General features: G+C 40.8%; 1 protein-coding gene across 3 annotated transcripts in view; it reads left to right on the top strand.

The window, feature by feature from the left end:
• Window positions 1–25,804, top strand: part of ATRN (attractin) — a 161,252-nt gene that overhangs the window by 81,551 nt on the left and 53,897 nt on the right. For all 3 annotated transcript variants that reach the window (XM_038571736.1, XM_038571734.1, XM_038571735.1), the window contains exons 13-22: window positions 1,707–1,828; window positions 2,887–3,025; window positions 4,665–4,855; window positions 7,665–7,884; window positions 9,278–9,463; window positions 10,256–10,489; window positions 15,106–15,243; window positions 17,673–17,766; window positions 19,904–19,956; window positions 24,358–24,452. In XM_038571736.1, coding sequence (XP_038427664.1) covers window positions 1,707–1,828; window positions 2,887–3,025; window positions 4,665–4,855; window positions 7,665–7,884; window positions 9,278–9,463; window positions 10,256–10,489; window positions 15,106–15,243; window positions 17,673–17,766; window positions 19,904–19,956; window positions 24,358–24,452 — 1,472 coding nt within the window. The remainder of the gene's footprint in view (window positions 1–1,706; window positions 1,829–2,886; window positions 3,026–4,664; window positions 4,856–7,664; window positions 7,885–9,277; window positions 9,464–10,255; window positions 10,490–15,105; window positions 15,244–17,672; window positions 17,767–19,903; window positions 19,957–24,357; window positions 24,453–25,804) is intronic.

Genomic DNA, 25,804 nt, shown 5'->3' with positions numbered 1-25,804 from the left:
CATAGATTTTGTATACCAACACCTGAACCTGGCAGTTGGTCTCAGGTGATGCAATCCTGTAGGACCTTTTTGTGATGATGGAACTGTGTTATATATGCATTGCCCCAGTATAAGAGCTACTAGCCAGAGACACTTGAAATGAGACTGGTGTGACCAATGAACTGAATTGTAAACTTTAAGTTAAGAACTACATGAGGCTGGTGGCTACCATTACTGGATTATGCAGTTCTAATGTTAAGGATGAGATTAAGAAGGCCAACCCAGAAAAGTTATGTTGGAGTAGACAGGTAGAGTTGCTCTCTTTGCAAAGTATTCTTTTCTAGCTTCTCTAGTTGGGCACAGCAGTGATAGCAAGACAGAGAGCTGCTAAGGATGAACAGTGGTCCTGGCTTTTTAAAACCATCCCTTGTTTTCCAGGTTTTCTTCATCTTGCCTACTTAGTTTTGCTTTGACAGTATAGCACAGTGTAATACAGTGATGTAATACCCAAGAAATCCTTTTAAAAAAAGGATTTGCAAAATATTTGTTCACTTCAATTATTTTAAAGAGTGTTGGTTGAATTTCTTAACTGTTAGTGTTGGTGTAGCAAGTTACCTTGAAGGTTATGGTGGATAGAGTCAGCTTACACTCTACTGGAATGTTCCAAATTAAGATGAGCATAAATCCCTAAAAAGGACACCCAGGCAACTGTCCAATGAGTGCTGGAGAACTAAGAGGACCAGAACTTGGTCGGTTTAGACACTGTCTCTTCAAAGGGATAAAATCTGTGAAATTGGGGTTGTTTTTTTTTAAACCAAATTGTAAAAGTTCAAGTTAAATGTCCAAGATTATTGGAAATAATATTTAATTACCTCAGGTGGTTCAACATGAACCCCTTTGCTATGAACTCATCTCAAATGTCACATCCCTGGTTACTTTGCCTTGTGTATGGGCCCAGTCATTGAACTGATGACCAGGGCAGGTAGAGTAACCTAAGGAGAGTGCTTTGTGGGGGTCAGCCCTACCTTGTCTTGCCCATGGGTTCTACCATGTGCCATGTCCACAAGTGGATTGGTAGATAAAGCAACAGGTTGTGCAGCCTCTCTTGTTGCTGAACTTGACCTGTCTAGGGTCAATAGGAGATACAGCAGATCTGTAGTAGCCCAGAAGGTCTCAAACTTGTACTCTTACAGACATGTGTACAGGTTGTAGCTTGGCCTAGTGCCTCCTTTGGGGTTCTGTGGTGCTGTCTGCTTCCTGTGTACAGATTAGCCTTGCATTTGTAGATGGGAGGAATGGCTTGGTCTTCTGCATTACTTTGTTTGGCTCTCAGGCAACTCTTGGTATTCATTCTATTTGCTAGTTGCTTTTTTTCTTGGGAAGAGAAGTATTCAGAGAACCACACCTACTTCTATTATATCTCACTATCATTGAATTAAATTAACCTATCTTTGTTTTTCCCTCTCTGTGTACTTTTGTCAGGGGTGAGGAGGTTTACAAAATAGTGTTTCTTCAGATTGTTTACTTATTTCTAAATGTTATTTTAACCCGAACACACCAATATATTTTCCTGCCAGTTTTTATTTCCTGACCCTTGTTACCTTTTTTTTTTTTTTTTTTTTTTTTTAAATCTTAGTCTCAGATTGTGCTCAACAGCAGCTGTAAATAGCCTGTGACTTTTCTAAGGAGAAGCGGTCATAGTTGATAAGTTTTTCTTCTTTTCATAGCCCTTGACCATGACAGATGTGACCAGCACACGGATTGTTACAGCTGCACAGCCAACACCAATGACTGCCACTGGTGCAGTGACCATTGTGTCCCTGTGAACCACAGCTGCACAGAAGGCCAGGTCAGGGGTCACTGTTCAAGGGTTGCAGAGGATGAAAACACTCCAGGGGGAGCGGTTCGGTGTAAGATTGTAGTGTGTATGATATAAATACTATCCCAGAGATATTTTTAAGACCTCTAGTGTAGGTTTGGAGTTTATTATTGGAAGGGATGCTATAAACATCCTAATTTCAAAGGTCCTCCTAGCCACAAGGATTGGTATGTAGTATTTTAGAAGAAGGCAGGACTGTTATTCTGTGTACTCCCTTCTCCCTAGGTAGGCATGGCTATAGCTAGATCCTAGATGCTTGGTGTGAGGCTTGTCATGGTGACCTCACTCTAGCTGTACAAGCTTTTGGAAGCAAGTTAGAACTTGAGACTGAAGGTGAATGAGATGACTTAACAAAATCTCCTTGTCTTATATCTTGGCTCAATATAATTTATGCTCACCATTTGTGATTTTTTAAATTTAAATTTTATTTTTTAAAGATTTTGTTTATTTATTCATGAGAGACACACAGAGAGAGGCAGAGACACAGGCTGAGAGAGAAGCAGGCTCCCTGCAGGAAGCCCAATGTGGGACTCAATCCCGGGACTCCAGGACCATGCCCTGAGCCAAAGGCAGACACTCAACTGCTGAGCCACCCAGGTGTCCCACCATTTGTGATTTTTTAAATTCAGGTTATAGGGCAAAAAAAGGTACAGTGATTCAGCGTAGTTTTTGACAGTTTATTCTATAAAGCAGTTCATAAAATATAAAAGTTTCAGTCTGTTTGGGAGGCGTTTGAAAAGCAGCAGGTTGAACACCACCACTTTACAGTAAAGTAGGTTAAAGCATGGTATTTAAAAGAGCATATTGCCTCCTTGCTGGGTCAGGCATGCCCTGTGCAGAAGATTTCAGCATACTGTTTTCACTGCAGGGCCACTTCATCTGCATCTTATTTCTTTGATTGATTAATTAATTAATTTATTTGTAATTTGCTTCCTCAATTAGATTTTGTTGATTTTAGTATTCTATTTATCCTCAGTTGGAGTTCTGTCCATGTATTAAAAGAAAAGCTTTTGCCCACTGTGTTCTAGATCTCCATTTCCAGATATGAGAATTGTCCCAAGGATAACCCCATGTACTACTGTAACAAGAAGACCAGCTGCAGGAGCTGTGCCCTGGACCAGAACTGCCAGTGGGAGCCCCGGAATCAGGAGTGCATTGCCCTGCCTGGTAGGCCTTGTAGGGGCGTCTTAATATGTGTGGGTCCAGAGACTACACACACACACACACACACACACACACACACACACACACCCAATACTGTGCAGCCTTGATTGAATCCAGCAGAAGGAACAAATTTATTTTATCCATTCATTCCCCATATCACTATTGTTATTTAAAAAAAATGAAAATAGAGTTCTTAAGCATTTGCTCCTCCTGTGCTTTGAAATAAAGTGAAGTATCATCTGCTGCTCTGGAGAATGGAATGACAGCTTAGCTCCATATCATCAAGCCTGCTCCATTGTCCTCATTCATCTCTGCTATAGTCACCTGGCAGTAGAATGCAACAGCCTTGGCAGCCAGTCTGCGGGACACTTTATGAAGAGTACTTCTTACAGACCACTGGGACTAGGCACCTTCTGGCATGAAGGAGGAGAGATGCTTTTATCAGTAGCACTCCCTGAGGTGATCTCCTGTCCTGAATACCTCAGTTTATGCCATCTGAGGTGTTCAAGATGAAAGAGAGTTGAGGCCTCAGGCCAGACAACCACAACAAGAGTTCTGTAATATATTTGCCCAACCAGGATTTTGAAGAAAGGGGACATCTTTGGTTCTGCATGGCAGATGAAGCATGCCCAGGGTAGCAGGGTCTGCTAGTCTCCATTTGAATATCCTTTGAAAGTACTTGATTCAGCTTGCATGAGTGTGAGCTTCTCATTCTTTATCTCATTGCATCAAACTTCAGTGCACTGCAGAGTACCTGGGAGTCTTGTCAGAAGTCAGATTCTGGTACTCATTGGGGGTGGGGCCCTAGAATCTACCTTTTAATGAATAGTGATACTGATGCCACACTTGGCAGAGCAGATCTTGATGTGCTCTTAAATGATCCCTTTCCTATGGCACTTTCCACTTACTTCATTGACTGGTAATGGGCATTGTTGGTGGTGTCTCCAGGGTACTTGGTTCTGGCAGAGTTGTCCTGCTCATTCCCTGTCTTCCAGGAAACATACATAGCTTCTGTGCATTTCAGGGCACAGAGCTGAACTGGGTGGATTCAGGGCAATCACAGGAGCATGTTACAGTCTTGCCTTGTGTGCTGCACCTGTATCACTTTGGGGTTGTTTTGTTTTAGGGTTTTTTTTTTTTTTCCTAAAAAGTATCTTTCCACCTCACTTTTGGGATATTTTGTACCCTTGATTTTACCTTCCACTTGATGTGAAAACAATGCATCTTTGGAAGACTGTAGTCTTGTTTACTCACCAACTCATTTCCACCCTCTGGTTTTCTTCCCCACCCTTTCAATATGCATATTCATTTTTCTGTTCTTTACTTAGGATTTTAGTCTTATTTCTAATTGTCCTTCAAAGGGGGGTTTAGAAATCTAGCATTGGCACCTAAGATTTCTTCCTCCAAGACATAAAGAGTTGACCTTAGAATATGCCTCTTGAGATCCAGGAAATAGGACTGGTGAAGTCTAACATTCTTATATTCTTCATTGGTCTTCAGTAATGTGTGGGATACCCTCACCACATCCTAGAGAAGTACTATGGAATTCAAATTGCAAAAACCTTTCAGGTGATTTGAACTGGTAACGTAGTAGTTTTGTATGATTTCTAAAACTCTTTTTTTTCTCCCTCCTTTACAAAAGAAAATATCTGTGGCATTGGCTGGCATTTGGTTGGAAACTCGTGTTTGAAAATTACTACTGCCAAGGAGAATTATGACAATGCTAAATTGTCCTGTAGAAACCACAATGCCTTTTTGGCTTCTCTTACAACCCAGAAGAAGGTAGAATTTGTCCTTAAGCAGCTGAGAATAATGCAGTCATCACAGAGCATGGTGAGTTAACCTAGATCTTAAGCTTCTAGTACCCACCCTTGTACTGAGAGCTCCAGTGCAGCTTCCCTGTGGTATGCCTGGCAAGCAGAGTCATAGTATGAGCATAGTAGACCGGGGTTCAGCACCATCAGAATCTCTTCCTTTAATGCTTTCTTTCTTACCTTAAAATTGTTAACATTTTATTAGTCATATCTATTAGATTAGAGTATAAATGAATAATTACATGTGTATTAAATAGTAACATGTGTGTCACGTATCCTTGTGACATCAGTTGATGCTTTCGTATCTGTTTGTTCCCTGTGTTCTGCTTGGGGAGAAGGAGAAGGGATGTCACTACTGATGAACTAGGTTGAATGAAGCCACTTGAGTCTGTCACATTTCAGATATTGTTACAGTATGTAATAATTAATAGTGATCACCTTAAGGACTAGATGTTCATTAAGTCTTTTTTAGGTCTGGCCAGCTCCAGAGGAGAGGTCACCTTCTTATCAAGAGTTTCTGAGCACAGAAAGGCCCCAAATTCTCTTCCTGTCTTCCCTGTGCTTTCAAGTGGCTTGTTGTTAATATTCCACAACCACATTTTGCCCTTTTTTGGGTCCAAAACCCTAGAACTGTGGTCCTACTCTCAGTTAAGTAGGTATTTACAAGACAAAATCTTTTTCAACAGTATTGGCTTTCGTACAGAGCTCTTCGGGGGAAATGTTTTTCATCAGGCAGGAAGGAGGAATGAGCAGCATTTCATTGGGTGCAGCCTTCTTCAGGGAAGGACACAGAAAGTGTGGTCTGAGTCCTGGCTGTATTGGCCTCGGTATACCACCTGTTGTGATACTAGTGGCAAGAGCCCTATAGTATTTTATTTTTCTCCAATTGGTCTTTTCTCCAGTGTAACTTTGGTATGGTATAGACAGCTACACATTGGTAATATGCTATAAATGTAACCTCGGGACATTATGGCCCCCATTTGATGTTTTATGATATTTTGAAAGCTTTTTCACATTTTATAATTTCTGTTAGAGGTTTGTTGTTTCTCTTTTCTCACCCCCAAATATGGGCCTCTTCTAATGTTTTGTCCTTGGCTGTTGGTTGGTCTTACCTATAGTCACTCTCTCAGAAAATTGAGGACTTACGGCCTTTCACATTACCAATGACCCCCCAATTCAGTGTTTTTGAAAGAACACCTGATTAGAAGGGTCCTGCTCTCCCAGCTGGCCACAGATATATAGATATATCTCCTGGTCCCTCTTCCCTCTTCTTTTAGTTTTCTAGCTCCAGCAGGTTCTGCCTACTCAGGTCTGTTGGGAGCACATTTGAACAACAGGAATTCACAGTCTTGTGAGACTTACAGACGAAAGACAACTATAACATATGTGCTTCCATAGCTGCAAGTCTAGACCTAGAGCCCAGGCTTGCACGGAAGAACAAGCATGAGCACTGGACCCGGCCTGTAGGGTAAAGGCTAGCTGGTAGACAGCCAGAGAAGTAACCCCTGAAGATGAGAGAGGGAGTGGGAAGGTGGAGAGGGAAGCACTGTCTTTGCCTTGTTACCCCCACATGCAAGATGCAGAGATTGAGGGATGAGCTGCTGGTATGTTTGCATGGCTGGTGTAGGCTGGGGGAAGGGGGTTCTTATTTCCGAGCCTCACAAGAGATCAAGGCCAGATCCTGAGAGGCCTTGTGTGTAATGCTAATTGCTATGAATTTTGTCATGAAAGCCAGTGGAAGATATTGAAGGACTTTAAAAGGTATTAAGTTTGGGGTACCTGGCTGGCTCAATCAGTAGAGCATGCGACTCTTAATTTCAGGGTTGTGAGTGTAAGCCCCACATTGGACATTGAGCCTACCTAAAATTTTTTTTTTTAATTTAAGAGATACTAGTTTTGATTATCTTTCTTTCCTTAAAGAATACATATTTCAAAGGAAATTTAGAAGTTACTAGCATTAAAATCAGAAAATAAATATCACTTGAGGCACCTGGGTGGCTCAGTCGGTTAAGCATCTGACTGACTCTTGATCTCAGCTCAAGTGTTGTTCTTAGGGTTGTGAGTTCAAGCCCCATGTTGAGCATGGAGCCTACTTATTACAACTAAAAATAACTTCTGGGTGTGTTTATCCCTTTTAGGTCTTTAATTGGCAAATGTATTTTTTCCTCTCAAAAATAGAAATACATTTTACATTTTGTTTTATAACTGTCAATACTAGGAATATCTTCCATTTCTGGACTAAACTTTGTACTTTGATTTATAAATTTTTAAAATTGTAATGAGAAGGAAATTTTAGTAGAACAGAAAACACAGACTCCCCAAAGGTTTGCTCCCCTATTATTCCCTAGAAAATTCAATGCCAGCCAGCACACCCCAGCTGAAAGCGGGAATCTTCAATCATCTGAACTGGCCAAAGCCCCAACATAGGCTTAAATAATGATCCTAGGATAGGCATATAACCAGTATTTCATAAATATTGGTAAGATGACTTCGTGTATGAGTTATTATTTAAACCAATGTTAGGGGATGGCCATCTCTTTATAACATCTGTCATTACAGTATAGTACTTTAGGGACTTAATTACTGCTTTGCCACTAATCTCTGAAGGTTTTATCTTCTCTGAGTTATATTTCTGTCCTTTGTAAAATGGCCATATTGAAATGCCAGGCATGATATGTAACATTAGAAATGATAGTCTGTCCTAATCTGCCATGGCTGAATTGGGATGGGGAGACTTTCCTTTATCTGTAACTTAGTGGTTTTTATCTGTAAGGCACTTTTGCTCAAGATGTTGCTTGTATTCAAAGCTGTGTCTCTTTTGCCTATAGTCCAAGCTCACCTTAACCCCATGGGTTGGCCTTCGGAAGATCAATGTGTCGTACTGGTGCTGGGAAGATATGTCCCCATTCACAAATAGTTTGCTACAGTGGATGCCATCTGAGCCCAGTGATGCTGGATTCTGTGGAATCTTGTCAGAACCCAGTACTCGGGGCTTGAAGGCTGCAACCTGCATCAACCCACTCAATGGTAGTGTCTGTGAAAGGCCTGGTAAGTATATGGGTGAATAGTGTGTCATTGGAGGTTCACTGAAAGAGAAACTGTCAGAGGCATAGTGAAATGTTGAAAGGTGTGAGATAACAGATGAGGTATTGATTTCAAGCATATGAAGCAGAGTATAGTATGAGCCATACTATACTGCCCTGAATAGTATGAGCCATAAGCATAACACTACTCAGAGAACCTAACATTCTAATTAACAGTGAGATTGATTGGTATGTTGACCATAAAACATACTGAGAATTACTCTGAAAGGCCAATGTCCTGAGGTTGGCAGAGAAACACTGGAAGAAAGAACAGAAAATGCAGAGAAAAGATAAAAATGCATGCAGGTCACTGCAGGGACAGTACAAAGAAAAGTGTCAGTAGGTAGAAAAGTGAGAGCGGTTACATGATAGCAGAAGCTAACCTGACCCACGCTAGAGCTATAGGACAGTGCTGAGGACTACACAACAAATAGCTCCTCAGGTTCATGTCTCTCCACTGGGCTACATTCAGGCTTGCCGTGGGCAGCACGGGGGCAGCACCTGCAGCACAGAGACAAGCATCTTACTCCTGCAGAGGGACTCACACACAGTAGGTGGAGTTCTGTGGGTGCTTTTTGGGACACTGCACTCCGATGACACCGTGTCTCATTGTAGGAAGGTATTGTAAGTTGTCTGAAGAGTACAGAGGTGTAGACAAAAATCCATAGCCCTGTAAGCGTCCTACTAAAATATAGTTTCTAAACTTCCTGTAGGGAAGTTTTTCAGCCATTTGGAGTCCTAAATGCTTTGGTGCTGCATTTAGTGAATGTGGTGGTCCGTTTCCCCCCCCCCCCCCCCCCCCCCCGAAAAGATACAAGTTTCATGTTCAGGTGGATTTTAAAACCCCTGAAGTTCATCCTGAGTCCCATATATTGTAATGAGTTTTAGAACTGCTACTCTTGGGAGGCCTGGATGGCTCAGCGGTTGAGCATCTGCCTTCGGCTCAGGGCATGATCCTGGGTCTGGGGATCAAGTCCCGAATTGGGGTCCCTACAGGGAACCTGCTTCTCCCTCTGCCTATGTCTCTGTCTCTCTCTGTCTCTCTCTGTCTCTCTCTCTCTGTCTCATGAATAAATACATAAAATCTTTAAAAAAAAACTACTCTTATGGAAAGATTAGCTTATTTCCTCATATCTGTCCTTAATGCTCTTTGAAAAGAGTTTTTTCCCAAGTGTCTGAATATACTTGACTAACCAGTACATGGTGACTCTGTGTTTTCTGTTTTCTCCTACATTTAATGTAGCCCACTGGTTTGATTTCATGGCACACTAATGGATCATAACCTATCCTGAAAGCCCTTGATCTTAGCCAACATGGTGAGAGCTCTAAGTGTCTGTCTCTTTTGGGTTTCTTTTCAGCGAACCACAGCGCCAAGCAGTGCCGGACGCCGTGTGCCCTGCGGACAGCGTGTGGCGAGTGCACCAGTGGCAGCTCTGAGTGCATGTGGTGCAGCAACATGAAGCAGTGTGTGGACTCCAATGCTTATGTGGCCTCCTTCCCTTTTGGCCAGTGTATGGAGTGGTACACCATGAGCAGCTGCCCCCGTAAGTGAAGAGGGTGCAGCTCCCGCTGTGGGGCAGTGCTGTCAGCCTCTGAACATTCTAAGGACAAGATCAGAGACTGCCCGAGGAGAACCTTCATGCAAGATCAAGCCCTGTAGGGGCACTGGGTGGCTCAGTCAGTTAAGCATCTGACTCTTGATTCTGACTCATTTTGTGAACTCAGGGTCAGGAGATTGAGCCCTGCCTTGGGCTCTGTGTTCAGGGGGCATCTGCTGGAAATTCTTTCCCTTTGCCCCTCCTCACCTCCCCCCTCAAATAAGTAAAAACTTTTTAAAAAAGCAAGTACTGTAGGACAGAGTACAGAAATAGCTTGCCCAGCTTTAGGATCATATTGCTCAACCCATGTAATGTCTACACATCTTCCTTTCCTGATTCATGAAATAAGTGCTTTCTGCTAAGCCCCCTTCATCGTCCACATCCTGGGATTAATAGAGGAAGGGAGAAACCGCTTTTCTATGTTGGGCAAGATTTGGGGCTCTTTAAATTTTGGGGGGGGGCTCTTTAAATTTATTGTGTCATTTAAGCAGTCACCTCAGAATAGGAATTTTGACTGACAGAATAGTCTTTAAATAGAAGGTAATTTAGGAGTGCCTGCCTGGTTCAGTCAGAAGAGCATACGTCTCTTGATCTTGAGGTGGTAAGTTCAAGCCCCATGTTGGGCATAGAGATTAGTTAAATGAATACATTTTTTAAAAACTTTTTTAAAAAGGTAATTTAATACAATGAATTCAAAGCTACCTGTGGTAGTGAATGGTAACTTGTATTCTTTTACAGCTGAAAATTGTTCGGGCTACTGTACCTGCAGCCATTGCTTGGAGCAGCCAGGCTGCGGCTGGTGCACCGATCCCAGCAATACTGGCAAAGGGAAATGCATAGAGGGCTCTTATAAAGGACCAGTGAAGATGCCTTCTCAGGCCCCTGCAGGAAATTCCTACCCACAGCCCCTTCTCAATTCCAGCATGTGCCTGGAGGACAGCAGATACAACTGGTCTTTCATTCATTGTCCAGGTAAGATGTCTTGTGTATCCAAAAATCAAACCAGACTGTAGTGCACCCTACAGGCAGTCCACTGGTAAGATTGCAGAAACAGAGAGAAATATCACCCTTTTAAATATCCAGGCACATACAATCCATTATATAAATGTTCTTAAGATGAATAACTTGTCCTCATATGAGAGGGTTTGACAGCACCATTTGCTGTACCTTCTTTCATAGTTCATTATGAATTTACCTGGTATTTGGGATGGCCACCTGTGTTAGTTGATTGCCTTTATCCAAAACAATAAAATTTCTTGTATCTTTATGGCAAGCAGATGATTGTTAGTTTGGCACAAATGCACCTAAGACTGAATTCCCAAAGTGACAGGGATATAGGGTACTGTCTTCATTGGTGTTTACATTTCAAAGTGATGGCTCCCAAGCCCTTAAGAAAAACATTCCTGGATTGTTGTGCTGACTAGAGGCTTATTTAGTTTTTTAAAAAAGATTTGCATACATATACATGTCAAAGGAATAGAGAAAGGATTTTTTCCCCCAGAGAAAGGATTTGTAAATACAGGTTCTTGAAAAATTGTAAGAAAAAGGAGAGGGAAGAAGGTCCCTATCCCTTTTGGCAAGAGGAAAAATTAAGCCTATCTGCCTCCTCTGTGTCCTTTCTTCCCTCCCACTCTCCCTCTGTTCTCTTCCCCACTCTTCTTTCCAGTAGTTGGTACCAGAAGGAATAGACCATGAGTTAGCCTACAGCCTGAGTCTACACCTGCTGGGGAGGCTGCCCTGAGAAATTGGCCTTTGATTCAGACTTGCAGTAAATACTCAGGAATGTGCTGATGGGCCTCCAGAACAGTTGGGGGAGGTTAGGCAGGTGCTAAGACCCCCAGGAGGTTAGTGAGTAGGAACTTCCCCAAGAGTCTGTCTGAGGTGCCACTGGCAACAGGGCTCTTTGTGAGGACTTCTGTAAGGGAAAGACCACTGTGAGCAATGGTAAAAGGCAAGAGACAGGCTGGAGGAACATTTCTGCTGTGCGTGTAATAAGTGATTATCATTCAGAGTATGTAAACCTCTGCCCTCCAGAAAAAAAGCCCTGTCAGCTCAACAGAAGAAGTGGGCAGGAGCACCTGGGTGGTTCAGTGATTGAACTTTGGCTCAGGTGGTGATCCCAGGTCCTGGGATTGAGTCCCACATCAGGCTCCCCACAGGGAGCCTGCTTCTCCCTCTGCATGTGTCTCTGCCTCTCTTTCTCTGTGTCTCTCATGAATAAATAAAGTCTTTAAAAAAAAAAAAAAAGTGGGCAAAGGATGTTAAGAAGTCTTTCTCAGAAAAGGAAACAAAGCAGGGAAATGTAAAATAAGATAAGAAACCAGTCTTTTGTCTACCAAACAAATTTTCTGTGTTCCCTTTTTTTTCTAAGATGTCAAAGGATCTATAATTCTGTTTCTTATCTACTAGTTTGATTCATGAAATATTTAAGTCGGTGCATTTTTATTAATATTGAGAATATAGGAGGTGAAATGGCAGCCCAGGGATCCCTGGGTGGCGCAGCGGTTTGGCGCCTGCCTTTGGCCCGGGGCGCGATCCTGGAGACCCGGGATCAAATCCCACGTCGGGCTCCCGGTGCATGGAGCCTGCTTCTCCCTCTGCCTATGTCTCTGCCTCTCTCTCTCTCAAACTGTGTGACTATCATAAAGAAAAAAGAAAAAAAGAAATGGCAGCCCACAGAATGGGAGAAAATACTTGCAAATTTGGAAGAGTCTAATGTCTAGAATACTTACAAAGAACTCTTAAAACTCAGCAGCAAAAAGACAACCCAATTAAGAAATGGGTAAAGGATTGAAATAGACATTTCTCCAGAGAAGATACACAAATGGCCAAAAGCACAGGAAAAGATGTTCAACAACATTGGAGAAATTGGAACCCTCACATATTGCTGGAAGGAATGTAAAATGGTGCGGCCACTCTGCAAAACAGTTTGGCAGTTTCTCAGAAAGTTAAACATAGAGTTATCATATGGCCCAGTATATATCCAAGAGAATTGAAAACACACGTCCACACAAAACTTGCAGTGAATGCTCATAGCAACGTTATTCATAATACAAGTGGAAATAACCAGTGTCTGTCACCTGGTGAATGGATAAACAAAATGTGATATCTTCATATGATGGAATACTGCTAGATGATAATGGGCGGGGGGGAGTACTGTAGTCTCTGACACAGATGAGCCTCAGAAGCAGTCAGATGCAGACTGCATATTATATGATGTCATTTATATGAAATATCCAAAAAAGAGCAAATATATGAAGACAAAAAAATAGCTTAGTGATCACCTAGAGCTGGGGGTGGGAATGAGGAATAAGGCACGAGGTTTTCCAAAATAACAGTACCATTTTCAACATCACTGGCCAGTCTGAAAAGGTTGCAACTTCTCCACACATTAATACTTGTGTCCTTTTTTTTGATATCAGATACAGTGTGTGAGAAATTATATCTCTGGTTTTGATTTGCATTTCTCTAGACTGATGAAGTCGAGCATCTTACAGGCCATCTGTGTCTTCTTTGGAGAAATGTCTATTCGAATTCTTTGCCCATTTTAATTTTTTTTTGTTTTTTATTGACCTGTAGAATTCTTTATGAAGTCTAGGTACATGTTCCTTATTGATCATGTGATTTGCAAATACTTTCTCCCATTCTGTGGGTTTTTTATTTTTATTTTTTTTATTTTTTGGTGATATTTTTTGATATATAAAAGTTCTAAATTTGTGAAATCCAAGGTATCAGTGTTTTTTTATACCATGGGCTTTTGGTATGGTAGCTAAGAAATCTGTGCCTAGCTAACCAAGGATCACAAAGATTTACTCCTATGTTTTCTTTTTAAAGTTTCATAGATTTTTCTCTTATATTTAGGTCATCCATAATCCCATTTTGGGTTTATTTTTGTATACAGTGTGAGACTGAACAGATGCAGAGCTGGTCAGGAGGCACTTCTTGCTGTCTACCCCTTTCTGGAGGCCTGCTCTGTCTTCCAGCCTCAGCTGGATTGCTCAGGTGTCAGTTGGTAAAGTCCATCTCATTGCTTTGACTGTTCCCTCCTTCTACATTAGGAGACAGATGTCTCAACTCCTCTTTCTCTGTCAGATTGACACTGTTTTACAATTTCTAGAAATTGCTCAGTAATTCAGAAGTATGTCTCAGTGCATCTGATAGGACCGTTTCCTCTTACCCCATATTCTAGTTGATTTATCCTTGTTTTTACATTTTTCTGGTTAATTTCAGTGGGATTTTGAAGAGGAAGAGAAAAAGAGAAGCATTTTTCTAGTCTTTTTATCTTGAACCAGAATACAAATTTTATTGGTAAATGGTTTTAGGTATGCTTTTTGTGTGTGTGTTGTGCCTTTTGATACATATACAGTTGTTCATCTTCACAGGAACAACTTGCATTTCCCACACCTCTTAAGTATTTTTGGTGCAATAATAACTGCTATAGTCATTTTGAAGTCTCTCACTTGCAGTCTATATAGAACAACTCAAATACCTGCAGGAATGGGGTAGAAAACAGGTGGGTGAACAATAGGTGGAAGGCTATTGGAAAGTTGCCACGATGGCAGAAAGCTGTATCACATTTATCAACCAACAGAGATCTGCAAAAGTTGCTAAAAAAAAAGTAAACCTTACATGTTCACATCACAAAAAAGAAATAGTTATGTGACATGATGCAAGCATTTGCTAACACTGTGGGTAGTAATCGTTTTGCAATATTTAAGTGTATCAAATCAATGCATTACATTCTTTATGCAATATTATGTGTCAGTAGTATCTCAGTGAAGCAGGGGGAGAAAGACAGATTTGCAAATTCCAGTCTTCTGCCTACAGTGGTGTAGATTGTGTATTCTGTGAGTGGCCCCACTAGAGTCTGCAGTGCACAGCCTGAACAGCTGTCCTAAGCAGTCCTGAGAAGTTCAAGTTTCATATGCCTTTCTAGGTGTAAAGTCCTGTGTGCATCAAGAATCTTAACTAATTCTGCTTGTGAAAATGTTTTTATATATAAAAATGGTTATTTTTCTAAAAAATATTGAAAGCAAACTAAATATCAGAATATATGGGAATGGTTAAAAGCTGTTATGTGATTCATAGAACTCATTCTGTCTTTTAAGGTTTTATGATAGATGAAATAATGTGGTAAAGTCATTGTGCTGTAAGTAAAAAAAAATCAATGTTGAGTATTAATATGAGCACAACTGTGTAAAACCATATAGAAAAAATAAATCCCTGGAACTGAAAATTCCAGATGTGCACAGTGTTCTCTGCATGATGCAGTTGAATATGATTTTCCCCACTTATGTTTTCCAAATTTACTATCATGAACATGCATTATTTTTCTGAACAACAACAAATTATTTTTTTAATGGCTGTAGACTTTCACCTTGCTGTGGTATATTTCTGATTTTCCTGGACTAGCCCTGTATGGATGTTTTGATCTTATTTCTCAAACTACTCTTTAGTGGGCCACTTTTAATGATTTTTGAGGTATTTAGAGGTCATAAGGAACTTAGATAGTTGCAAGTAAATCTTGTGGAACATACTCCACCCTGTTCTACCACGGGAAAGGCCTCTTAAAATTCTTTTTCTTTCAGCTTGCCAGTGCAATGGCCACAGCAAATGCATTAATCAGAGTATCTGTGAGAAGTGTGAGAACCTGACCACAGGCAAGCACTGCGAGACCTGCATATCTGGCTTCTATGGTGATCCCACCAATGGGGGAAGATGTCAGCGTAAGTCAGATCCCTCAGGGCTACTGATTGCAAACCAGGTGGAACACAGTCCTCAGTTTGACTTGAGTATGTAGGAGGAAAAAGGCACTTGGTTTTGGATACTGCATTTGTTATCATACTTGTTATGAGCTCAATTGAGCCTGGGAGAGAGTGAGCAGAGCTGCCAAGTAGCAGAGTAGCCAGTTAAAGCAACAAGCCAAAAATGGAAGAGTTAAGCCTTTAATCACTTACTGTGGTAATAAAGCAAGAGGCTTAACCTAAACCCTAGAAAGCTCCGAGTGCCCTCGTTCCTTTCCCTCCTGGACAGGGTGCTGGCTGAGCACCAGGTGGATCCGCACAGAGGTGGGAAGAGCCCTGAACAAAAGGCTCTAGCAAAAGCCTGTCATGGACCCTGGAGAGGAGAGGGGAGGCGAGAACGAGGGGAAATGTATTGGGGACAGAGAGTGGGGACAGTGTCTTCAGGGTTCCCCCCTCCTTCCCCAGGAGGCTTGGCAGAGGCTCCCAAAGGTCTGCCCAAGGCCTCAGATAAAGAGACTCAGGAATGAAGACTCCTGGTAGGAATGCAAGCCTGAGAGAGAACTCTGCTGGGTGGTGGGGTGCCTGAGACCCTGATTGCAGCTCCTCTCAAAGACTGCCCCCAGGCAGGTGTGGGAGGCCAGCCAGCTAAGCCTGGGTAATGGCCTGTGGTCAGGTCTGAAAAATCACACATAGGGTTTTAACCAGGAGCTGGACTCCTCAGTACTTCTAGGATATTTAAAGATTTAAATCATCCCCTATTTCCCCATACACATCAAATGGATTCCTGCAAGTAAGGACTTTTTAGTGTTAGAACGTAAATTAATACATTTTTTATTAAATGACCAGTGAGACTGACAAACTGCCTTTTGGCTTGTTCTTATTTCCAGTGGGAAGACCCTTCGGGTTCTGAGCAGGAAAATAAATAAGAAAGGAAAATCTCTACCTCCTCCCCAAATCCCACCTCCAAACTCCTTAGCATGGCCCTTGAGAATCTGATCCCAGAGAAGTCAAGAGAGAGCTGGCATTTTAGCAGTATATCCCTTAACCTCTCTGGGATTCAGTTTCCTCATCCGTAAAATGGGGATAAAAGGTTGGTGGTTGAAATGGAAGTGGTCAGAGCAGTGCATGACACATAGTAAGCCCTCAGGAAATGTAGGCAGTCGTAAGTACTCTTTTACTCCTATTTCCCACCACTCTTAAAGAACATTTCCTGCTCCAATTAAAAGGTTTTTTAATAAAAACATTTTCCTAGTCCTTGTGACTGGAATTCATGAGTTTGACAGTAGTCACAGTACTTGGCATTACTGGGTGGGGACTGTGCATAAGACCCCCTGCCCAAAGACTTACTGCAACATGTGGCCACACAGGGAACCTGGATGTGGTTTATTTTTTCCCCTGGATTTATTTTTAAAGTACAATGCCGTTAATTTATTTACAGAAAAATAAAGTGTAAGGTGAAAAGGTATTGAGCAAAAGACACGTTTTACCTGGCAAATAAAATGTGTCCTGGTTCACACTTATGTGTTGGATAAAGAAGGTGATGAGTTGATGGCTAGAGGAGGAGGTGACAGGAGTTTTCTGCAGAAGCCAAAGAGAAAGCCAGGGTGGTGTGTCCTGTAAGGCCTCTGAAACACTGACCTACCATTGCAGTTTCACCCCACTTCTGAGCCCTGCTAGGATTTGAAACATGGCCTTTGTGGAGGAGGCACCTCATCTGAGGCTGAGTGCAGCCAAATCAAGCCTCCCCCTCGGGGGCAGTTATTGCTCAGAGCATCTCTGTGGGGGCAGGGCCTGTGTCTGTGTCCCCATACCCAGCAGCTGGTACACTAGAGATGCTTCATAAATGTTTACTGGGGGCAGCCCGGGTGGCTCAGTGGTTTAGCGCCGCCTTCTGCCCAGGGCCTGATCCTGGAGACCTGGGATCGAGTCCCACATAAGGCTTCCTGTATGGAGCCTGCTTCTCCCTCTGCCTGTGTCTTTGCCTCTCTCTCTCTCCTCTCTCTCTCTCTTTCTCTCTCTCTCTCTCTCTCTCTCTCTCTCTGTCTCTCATGAATAAATAAATAAAATCTTTTTTAAAAAATAAAATAAATGTTTACTGGTTGAATGAAAGAGTCATCATAGTGCAAAACAGCCTATTGTAAAGATAAAATTAGATCAAAATGGTTGCTTCAGATGGCAGTGGAAACCAGCACTCTACTTTCCTCCTGTCCTTGGACTTTGCTTCTTTTAATGTTACCTTAACATTATTTGAGATAAATCATTAGCTGGAAAACTTGAATCTTATCCATTAAATGCTTTCATTTTAATCTACCTTTCCTATCAAATCCAATTCAGATAAAATTATGTGTTTTCTGTGATAGTGGTAATCTTTTAAGCCAATTGTGACCTCCATTCCTTTTCCTTCTCTCCAGCATGCAAGTGCAATGGGCATGCCTCTCTCTGTAACACCAACACGGGCAAGTGCTTCTGCACCACCAAGGGCGTCAAGGGGGACGAGTGCCAGCTGTGAGTACCACACTCCTGGGACCTCTGCCACAGGCCACACCTGGATTTAGTGACTGAGAGCCAGGCCAGCTAGGTCTGTACAGCCAGGAAGGTCAAGGGGCTATGAAGCTGCTGGACCACAAGAGCCACCCCTTCCCTGTGCCCTTTTGTCATGGTCTCTGGGGGATCCCCAGGTTGATGAATTCGGAATTCTGCCTTTTCTATTTCAACAGGTCTCATTCAGTTAGCCTCCAAACTGAGGAGGTCACAAGTTCAGCAGCAATTCCTTGATGGCTCTTCAGTTCACATTTTTATGTTTGAGTGACACTGACATTTCCTGTGTTGCTGACTTGGATGAGTCTTTTAACTTCAACCATTGTTCAGTTTTTGTCATATCAGGAGATTGCACCCTTTCCTGAGAAAGAGCTGGAAGAGTTGGTATTCCAGGACAATCTTTTATTTAGCATTTTGGTTGTCTAATAGTGGAGATGATCCTCTGGCTTGGAGAGGCTCATCAACACTCCCTGTTCTAGCATTTTACGTGGTGAAGTATGTTAGACATCTTCCAGGGAAGAGTCTGGAGTTCCCATACATGAAGATGCAGATAGCGTCAGATAGACACAGAGTTTTAGTCCCGGCTCTGCCGCCATGAAGCAGAGCACTCTTGAGACATATCACTTAACTGAGCTGAGCCTCAGTTTCCCTATCAATAGCAGGACTAGCAATAATTGTTTTTAGTGCCTTGGTGAGTTGAAACAAGAGATTGTTCCCTGACAAATATATATCTATCTGCCTCACCAGAAAACCTCATAAAACACATGCTCCAGGTTTACTCATTCTCTCAAGAAGAGACTTAAGAGAGAGAGATGTTTAGTAGTATCACAACATTGGGCTGATACAAGCAGGTACCTCATTAGTAAACTTTGGTTTTTTTTTTTTTTTTTCAAAAAACACTAATAATGAGGTCATCAGTGGTTGAGATGTTGATCATGATGTTCAAGGAAGGAATTGCTCTGTCTGCATTTTATAGTTTATACCATTAGTCATATTTACTGATTTCATGATGCCTTAAACCCAATACATGAAGAAATGTCTAATCAAAGATTAAGCTTAGCTTTTGGACCTAGGTTCAAACAGAACAATAGGGCAAAATTAATCACTCCTGCCCTTAGTTAGGCATGCAATAACAAAATGAGGCATAGGTCCAGTGGAAGACTTTCTCTTCAAGAGATTTTAGAAAGAAGCAAGTGCTGAGAATCATCCTGGATTAAAGGACACAATATCATGTATTATTTATCTGAGAAAAGTGCTTGACCCAAGCTTTCCCCCCTTTCTTAGTAGCTCTTAGTTACTGGCCTGCCAGTATGAATGGCTTTGTGAAGTGAGAGACTGGGCTTTGCCGATATTCACAGATGATATTTGTGGGGGGAAGTAACAATTTTTTTTTTATTAGAACTTATTTTTTTTTCCAGACTGGCAAACCATGTTCAAGGAGTTGTTTTTTTTTTTTTTTAAGTGAAAGTGATTCTCATTCTTTTCTTATTAAAGAACAGGATCAGTTTTATCCAGGGAGAGTAGGAAGGAAATAAGATGAATATTTGAAAAATATTTTGACTTCACTTTTAGAGGACTAAATAGTCCACACAAAAGTGGAAATGTGTTTTTCAAGATAATAAATAGTATCTAGGTTTATTAAATTTGGACTTGTCTCCTGCACTTTGGCAAATGTTTATCAGTTGGCAGGTGGTGTGAAACTGCTGGGCGGTCTGTACTCAACATGGATACACACCCTCATCAGCTTACCTGATCTAAGTGACAGTGAAAAATGTGATTATACTGATTCACACTTGTTTGTAGTTTAGTTTTATATAAAAGGATCTGCTTGGTTTTAAAATGAATGTTGAGGGGATCTCTGGGTGGCTCAGTGGTTTAAGCGCCTGCCTTCCGCCCAGGGCGTGATCCTGGAGTCCTGGGGTCAGTCCCACATCAGGCTCCCTGCGTGGAGCCTGCTTCTCCCTCTGCCTATGTCTCTGCCTCTCTCTCTCTTCTGTCTCTCATGAATAAACAAATAAAATCTTTAAAAAAAATAAAAAATAAAATGAATGTTGATTTTGTTTTACCTAGCAATAGAAAATAATCTTTATTTTTATCCTTCTAGGTGTGAGGTGGAAAATCGATACCAGGGAAATCCTCTCAAAGGAACATGTTACTGTAAGTGTCTTCACAATACATATTTGTCTAGAAGCAGAGTAGAGTAGTCTACTAAAACTTTGTTATTTGCTTTAACATGGTTTGAGAATGGTAAGTGCTAAAAGAATATAGAAGCCATTAGTGAAAGTGTGTCCTAGTTTTTTTTTTTAAGATTTATTTATTTATTCATGAGAGACACAGACTGAGAGAGAGAGGCAGAGACGTAGGCAGAGGGAGAAGCAGGCTCCCCACAGGAAGCCTGATGCGGGACCCGATCCCGGATCCCGGGATCATGACCTGAGCCCAAGGCAGGCACCCAACCACTGAGCCACCCAGGTGTCCCAAGTGTGTCCCAATTTGATGTATTTGCATTCTATTACACTTATGACATATAGCAATGCCATTTTAAATTGTGTTAATTATGATTGTGGTTTATGTTAATATGTCCATGGAAGATATCAGGGGAGAATACAGAGATAGGCATCTCTGGCTTTCCTCTGTTTATATTCCTTTGAAACCTTATTTCATTTGCCATTACCTTTTTGGCGTTAACACATTTCACATTTTAGGATGTATAGATCAGAAACACATTTTATTTTTAATATTTTATTTATTTAGAGAGCACAGTCCACGGGCAGGGCAGAAGAAGAGGAAGAGAAGGAATCTCTGGTTGACTCCACACTGAATGTGGAACTGAACGTGGGGCTCAATCCCAGCACCCTGAGATGAACTCAAGAGTTGGTTGCTCAACTGACTGAGTCACCAGTGTCTCCAGAAACAAAATTTTTTAAAAGATTTATTTATTTATTTTAGAGAGACAGAGAAATAGCTGGGGGGAGGGGAAGAAGAGGGCATGGGAGCAGAGAGAGGGAGAGAATCACAAGCAGATTCCCCACTGACTGCTGAGCTTGAGGGAAGGCTCAGTCTCATGACCCTGAAATCAAGAGTCAGAGGCTTAACCAACTGAGCCACCCAGGTGCTCCCTCAGAAATAATTTTTTAAATATAGTTGAAGTAATGATTCTCTCTGAAACTTATTTGTGTTAATCACCTCTTTAGGAATTAATAAATAAAATATCTAATGACTGACATTCAGTGAAAGGTAAATCTGGCACAGGAACTAGGTCCTTCTGGGTAAATGTGGTTTTCTTCCTATAAGAATCCATCCACATAGTAGGCAAAATTATGAAACCAGAGAAAAGGAGTTAATATTTTGGCATATCCACTATAATTATGTACCTCCTTTCCTGGGTTGAACAGCATCCACTCACAATTCATGTCCACCTGGAAACTATAAACATGATATATATCTTATGTGTGTGTGTGTCTGTATACAAACCACATAAACATATACCTATATTTCTTCTAGAAGAAAAGAAGAGAAAAACTTCATTACTGTGTAGTAGAAAGAGTTCTTAGATGTGATTCCAAAAGCACGACTCATAAGAAAAAATTATTAGGACTTTATCAAAAGTTAACACTTGTTGGACGCCTGGGTGGCTCGGCAGTTTGGCGCCTGCCTTTGGCCCGGAGTGTGATCCTAGAGTCCCAGGATTGAGTCCTGCATCGGGCTCCCTGCATGGAGCCTGCTTCTCCCCCTGCCTGTGTGCCTCTCTCTCTGTCTCTCATGAATAAATAAATAAAATCTTTAAGAAAAAGTTAAAACTTGTGTTTTGTTAAAAAAAACACCATTTAAAAAGTAAAATGCAAGCCATGGAGAAGAGAAAATGTTTGCAAATTATGTATTTGAGGAGCTTGTATCCAGGATGTATTTTTAAAAACTCTTACAACTGAATGAGGAGACAATTCTAATTGAAAACAGACAATGATTTGAATAGACATTTCACCAAAGAAGATAGATGATTGGCCAACAGGAACAAAATGTGTAACATCGTTATACATTTAGGGTATGTGTTTTAAAACCACATTGAGATACGCCCTTAGAATAACTAGAGTCAATAGCCAACACTGGCTAATTACCTTAATAGAAGGTAACAGGTTTTCACATTTGCTCTACATTCAGTCTATCGAATACATCTCTTTGGTTAAAAGTACATTTAAAAAAACCTGGCCTCACCAGATGTAATTGGAAAGGGGTGGGATATTTAATAACCTCTTCAGATAATTATGGATAATATCCTTTGATAACCATACCAAAACTAGACAACTGGTTGTTTCTTAAAGGTTAAATGTGGAACCTGGAACTACTTTGGTGAATTTTTTAAAAGATTTTATTTATTTATTTCATTTTAAAGAAAGAGAGAGAGCTCACAAGCAGGAGGAGCAGAGGGGGAGAGAAGGGGACAGGGAAAGAATCCCAAACAGACTGTGCACTGAGGGCTAAATCTCATGACACTATCATGACTAGAGCCGAAACCAAGGGTTGGACACTTACCCAACTAAGCCACCCAGATGCCCCACCATATCAGTGAATTTTTTGTAACTTGGTACATTGTAACCTATCTTGAAAAAATAAAGCCAGTACCAAATACCAGGATTTAGTAGTGAAATGGGCAATATAACCTGGATATAAGCTCCTCCTCAAATACATGATTTGCAAACATTTTCTCTTCTCTGTGGCTTGCTTTTTACTTTTAAATTAAAAAAAAAATACAAGTTTTAACTTTTGATAAAAGTCCCAATGAACATTCTTTGTGTGAATTTAAAATGGTGTAGGCACTTTGGCAAACCATTTGGCAGTTTCTTAAACAGTTAAAAATAAACTTACCCAAAACTCTCCATCCCCCTCTTCCCCTAGCCCCTGGCAGTCATCATTCTGTTTCTATAATGTTGACTATTCTAGACATCTCATATAAGTACAATAATATAATACTGGTCTTTTGTGACTGGCTTATTCATTTGGCATAGTGTCTTCAAAGTTGTTCCAGGCTGTAATGTATATCAGAATTTCCTTCCTTTTTAATATTACACTTTATGTATACTATTGATGGACCTTTGGGTTGCTTCCATCTTTTGGCTTTTGTGAATAATAGCTGTGATCTGTGTGGCTACTGTGAACATGGTTTATATATATCACTTCAAGATCCTGCTTTCAGTTCTTTGGGTATGTACTCCAGAGTAGAACTGCTGGATCATTTGATAATTCTGTTTTTAAGTTTTCTGAGAAACTACCATACTGTTTTCCACATTAGCTGTACCATTTCACCCTCCTACTAGCAGTGCACAAGGTTTCCAGTTTCTCCACATCCCCACCAACATTTACCATCTTCTGTTTTTTTTTTTTTTTAATTTTATTTATTTATGATAGTCACACACACAGAGAGAGAGAGAGAGAGGCAGAGACACAGGCAGAGGGAGAAGCAGGCTCCATGCACCGGGAGCCCGACGTGGGATTCGATCCCGGGTCTCCAGGATCGCACCCTGGCCAAAGGCAGGCGCTAAACCACTGTGCCAGATAGTGGCCATCCTATTGTGTGTGAGGTGGTATCTCATTGTAATTTAACTGATTTGTATTTTCCTAATGATTTATGATGTTGAGCATCTTCTCATATGCTTACTGGCCATTTGTATACCCTCTTGTGAGAAATATCTGTTCAACTCCTCTGTCCATTTTTAAATCAGGTTGTTGAGTTGTACAATTGACTTTTTATTTTTTATTTTATTTTTTACAATTGACTTTTTAGAATTAAATTATGCCATCTTTGGGCAGCTCTTTCTGCCCACAGGTCCTGTCCTTGTGGTTTAATAAAACCACCTTTTTGTACCAAAAAAAAAAAAAAAAAAGAAAATTCCACCATCTTTGCCCAGTAGGCTTTCTATAAAGCTCTTTTCTTTTGCTACATCACTTTAGTCTTTGAAGACTTTCTTGCTTTCAAAAATAAGTAATCAAGGCACATATTCATTGCCCCAGACCTGGAATCAACCATTTTTCCATGGAGTCTTAGTTTCTTTTATACCATTGAATTATAACTTTGGGGATGTCTGGGTGGCTCAATGGTTGAGCGCCTGCCTTCCACTCAGGGCGTGATCCTGGAGTCCCGGGATCGAGTCCCACATTGGGCTCCCTGCATGGAGCCTGCTTCTCCCTCTGCCTGTGTCTCTGCCTCTCTCTCTCTGTGTCTCTCATGAATAAATAAATAAAATCTTTAAAAAAAATTTGTAACTTTGAATCCCTAAACAAACCTAGCATATAATAGAGCTACAATTAATATTTGCAGGTGAGCTAGGTTAGAGCCTAAAATCTCAATCAGGATCATGATATAAAGAGAGTTTGATAGGTTATTCTAAATAAAACAATACTGCCCACAGACTTGACTTCCTTTGAAAAGCCTCCCAGCCACCAGGTATAAATGAGCTAAATGTTTCCTGGCTATTGAATATTTAGAAGAAAATCAATCTGTATCTCTAGAGACCTGTTGTGTTTTGTTTTCATTTTTAAATATACATTTCTTTCTTTCCATAGATACTCTTCTTATTGACTATCAGTTCACTTTTAGCCTGTCCCAGGAAGATGACCGCTATTATACAGCCATCAATTTTGTGGCTACTCCCGATGAAGTAAGATTTTAAAAGTTTTCTTGCTTTGTTTTGAATTCGTGTGGATCTTTTTCTTGATCTTTGTGAATAGAAGCACTGCATTAGCAGTGGCCTTCAGAGTGGAGTACACAGGACTATGTTTAGAGGTTCAGGAAAGAAATGTTAGAATCTACACTTTATCTCCTGTCCATCTCAGAGGCCAGAATGGTATTGTTCAGATTTACCAGGATCTGATACCCAGACTGCCACTGACTCCACACATAACTTGCTTTTCCATCAGCCCATCGCAGCTCCCACAGAAAAGGAGAGGAGACTGGAAGGGGACTTCCCCCATCAGTGGGGCACATAGCAGAGCCCAGATTTACTCTCTCAAAACAGACCAGAGTTAACAAATATCTGCAAAAAGACTGCAGAATGAAATTAATGCCAGTGTTGTATGGAAGGCTTCTGAGGTGATCTGTACCCAGACAAAGTTGTTAGCCTTATTAAGAGGTAAAAACAGTGAAGATGTAGTCAGGTCCAACCAGAAGTTAACCTGAAATAATTGGAATTATTAGGACAACTAATTGAAAGGTGGATTTATATCTACTTTCATTAACGATGAACCCTATCCTGACATAAGGTACTACCTGGTAGTAGCAGGGAGCCAATATAGCATGACATTTAAAAGTGAAATGTCTAAAACATGAAGACATACCTATACGATTTCTTTAACGAAATATGAAGTCAATGGCCACTCCAGTAAATAATGACATTTTACTAAACTTGATGATAAATTATTTAGGAACTTCCTTAATGGTTTCTTATTTCTCATCAACATACACAAAGCATTAAAAAATGCCTGTCACAATAAACATGATGAATAATTCATGGAAAATAGTATGACAGTAAGCCAGGTTATATTCCTTTGTTAACAAATGTTATTGTTGGGATCCCTGGGTGGCGCAGCGGTTTGGCGCCTGCCTTTGGCCCAGGGCGCGATCCTGGAGACCGGGGATCGAATCCCACATCAGGCTCCCGGTGCATGGAGCCTGCTTCTCCCTCTGCCTGTGTCTCTGCCTCTCTCTCTCTCTGTGACTATCATAAATAAAAAAAAAAAAAAAAAAAAATTTAAAAAAAAAAAAAAAACAAATGTTATTGTTAACAAACATTGCTAAATCTAAAAAATAAATTAATAGCAGAACAAAATCCAGAGTGTGGAATGTTTACAATTATATGAAAGTAAGTTCTGTTTTTATATTCCATTTTAATAATAAAATTAAGAAGAAATGTATTAGTGAATTTCTTTTTAAGTAAAAATAATAAATAACCTTAAATGAAAATATTATATGCACAGACTGTGTATCATATCATTTGAATGGCTGTGTTGACTA

The sequence above is a fragment of the Canis lupus genome, chromosome 24, assembly GCF_011100685.1.
Source record: "Canis lupus familiaris isolate Mischka breed German Shepherd chromosome 24, alternate assembly UU_Cfam_GSD_1.0, whole genome shotgun sequence".
Lineage (NCBI taxonomy): Eukaryota > Metazoa > Chordata > Mammalia > Carnivora > Canidae > Canis > Canis lupus.
The sequence above is the reverse complement of the archived record's forward strand: the minus strand, read 5'-3'. Positions and strand labels throughout refer to the sequence as shown.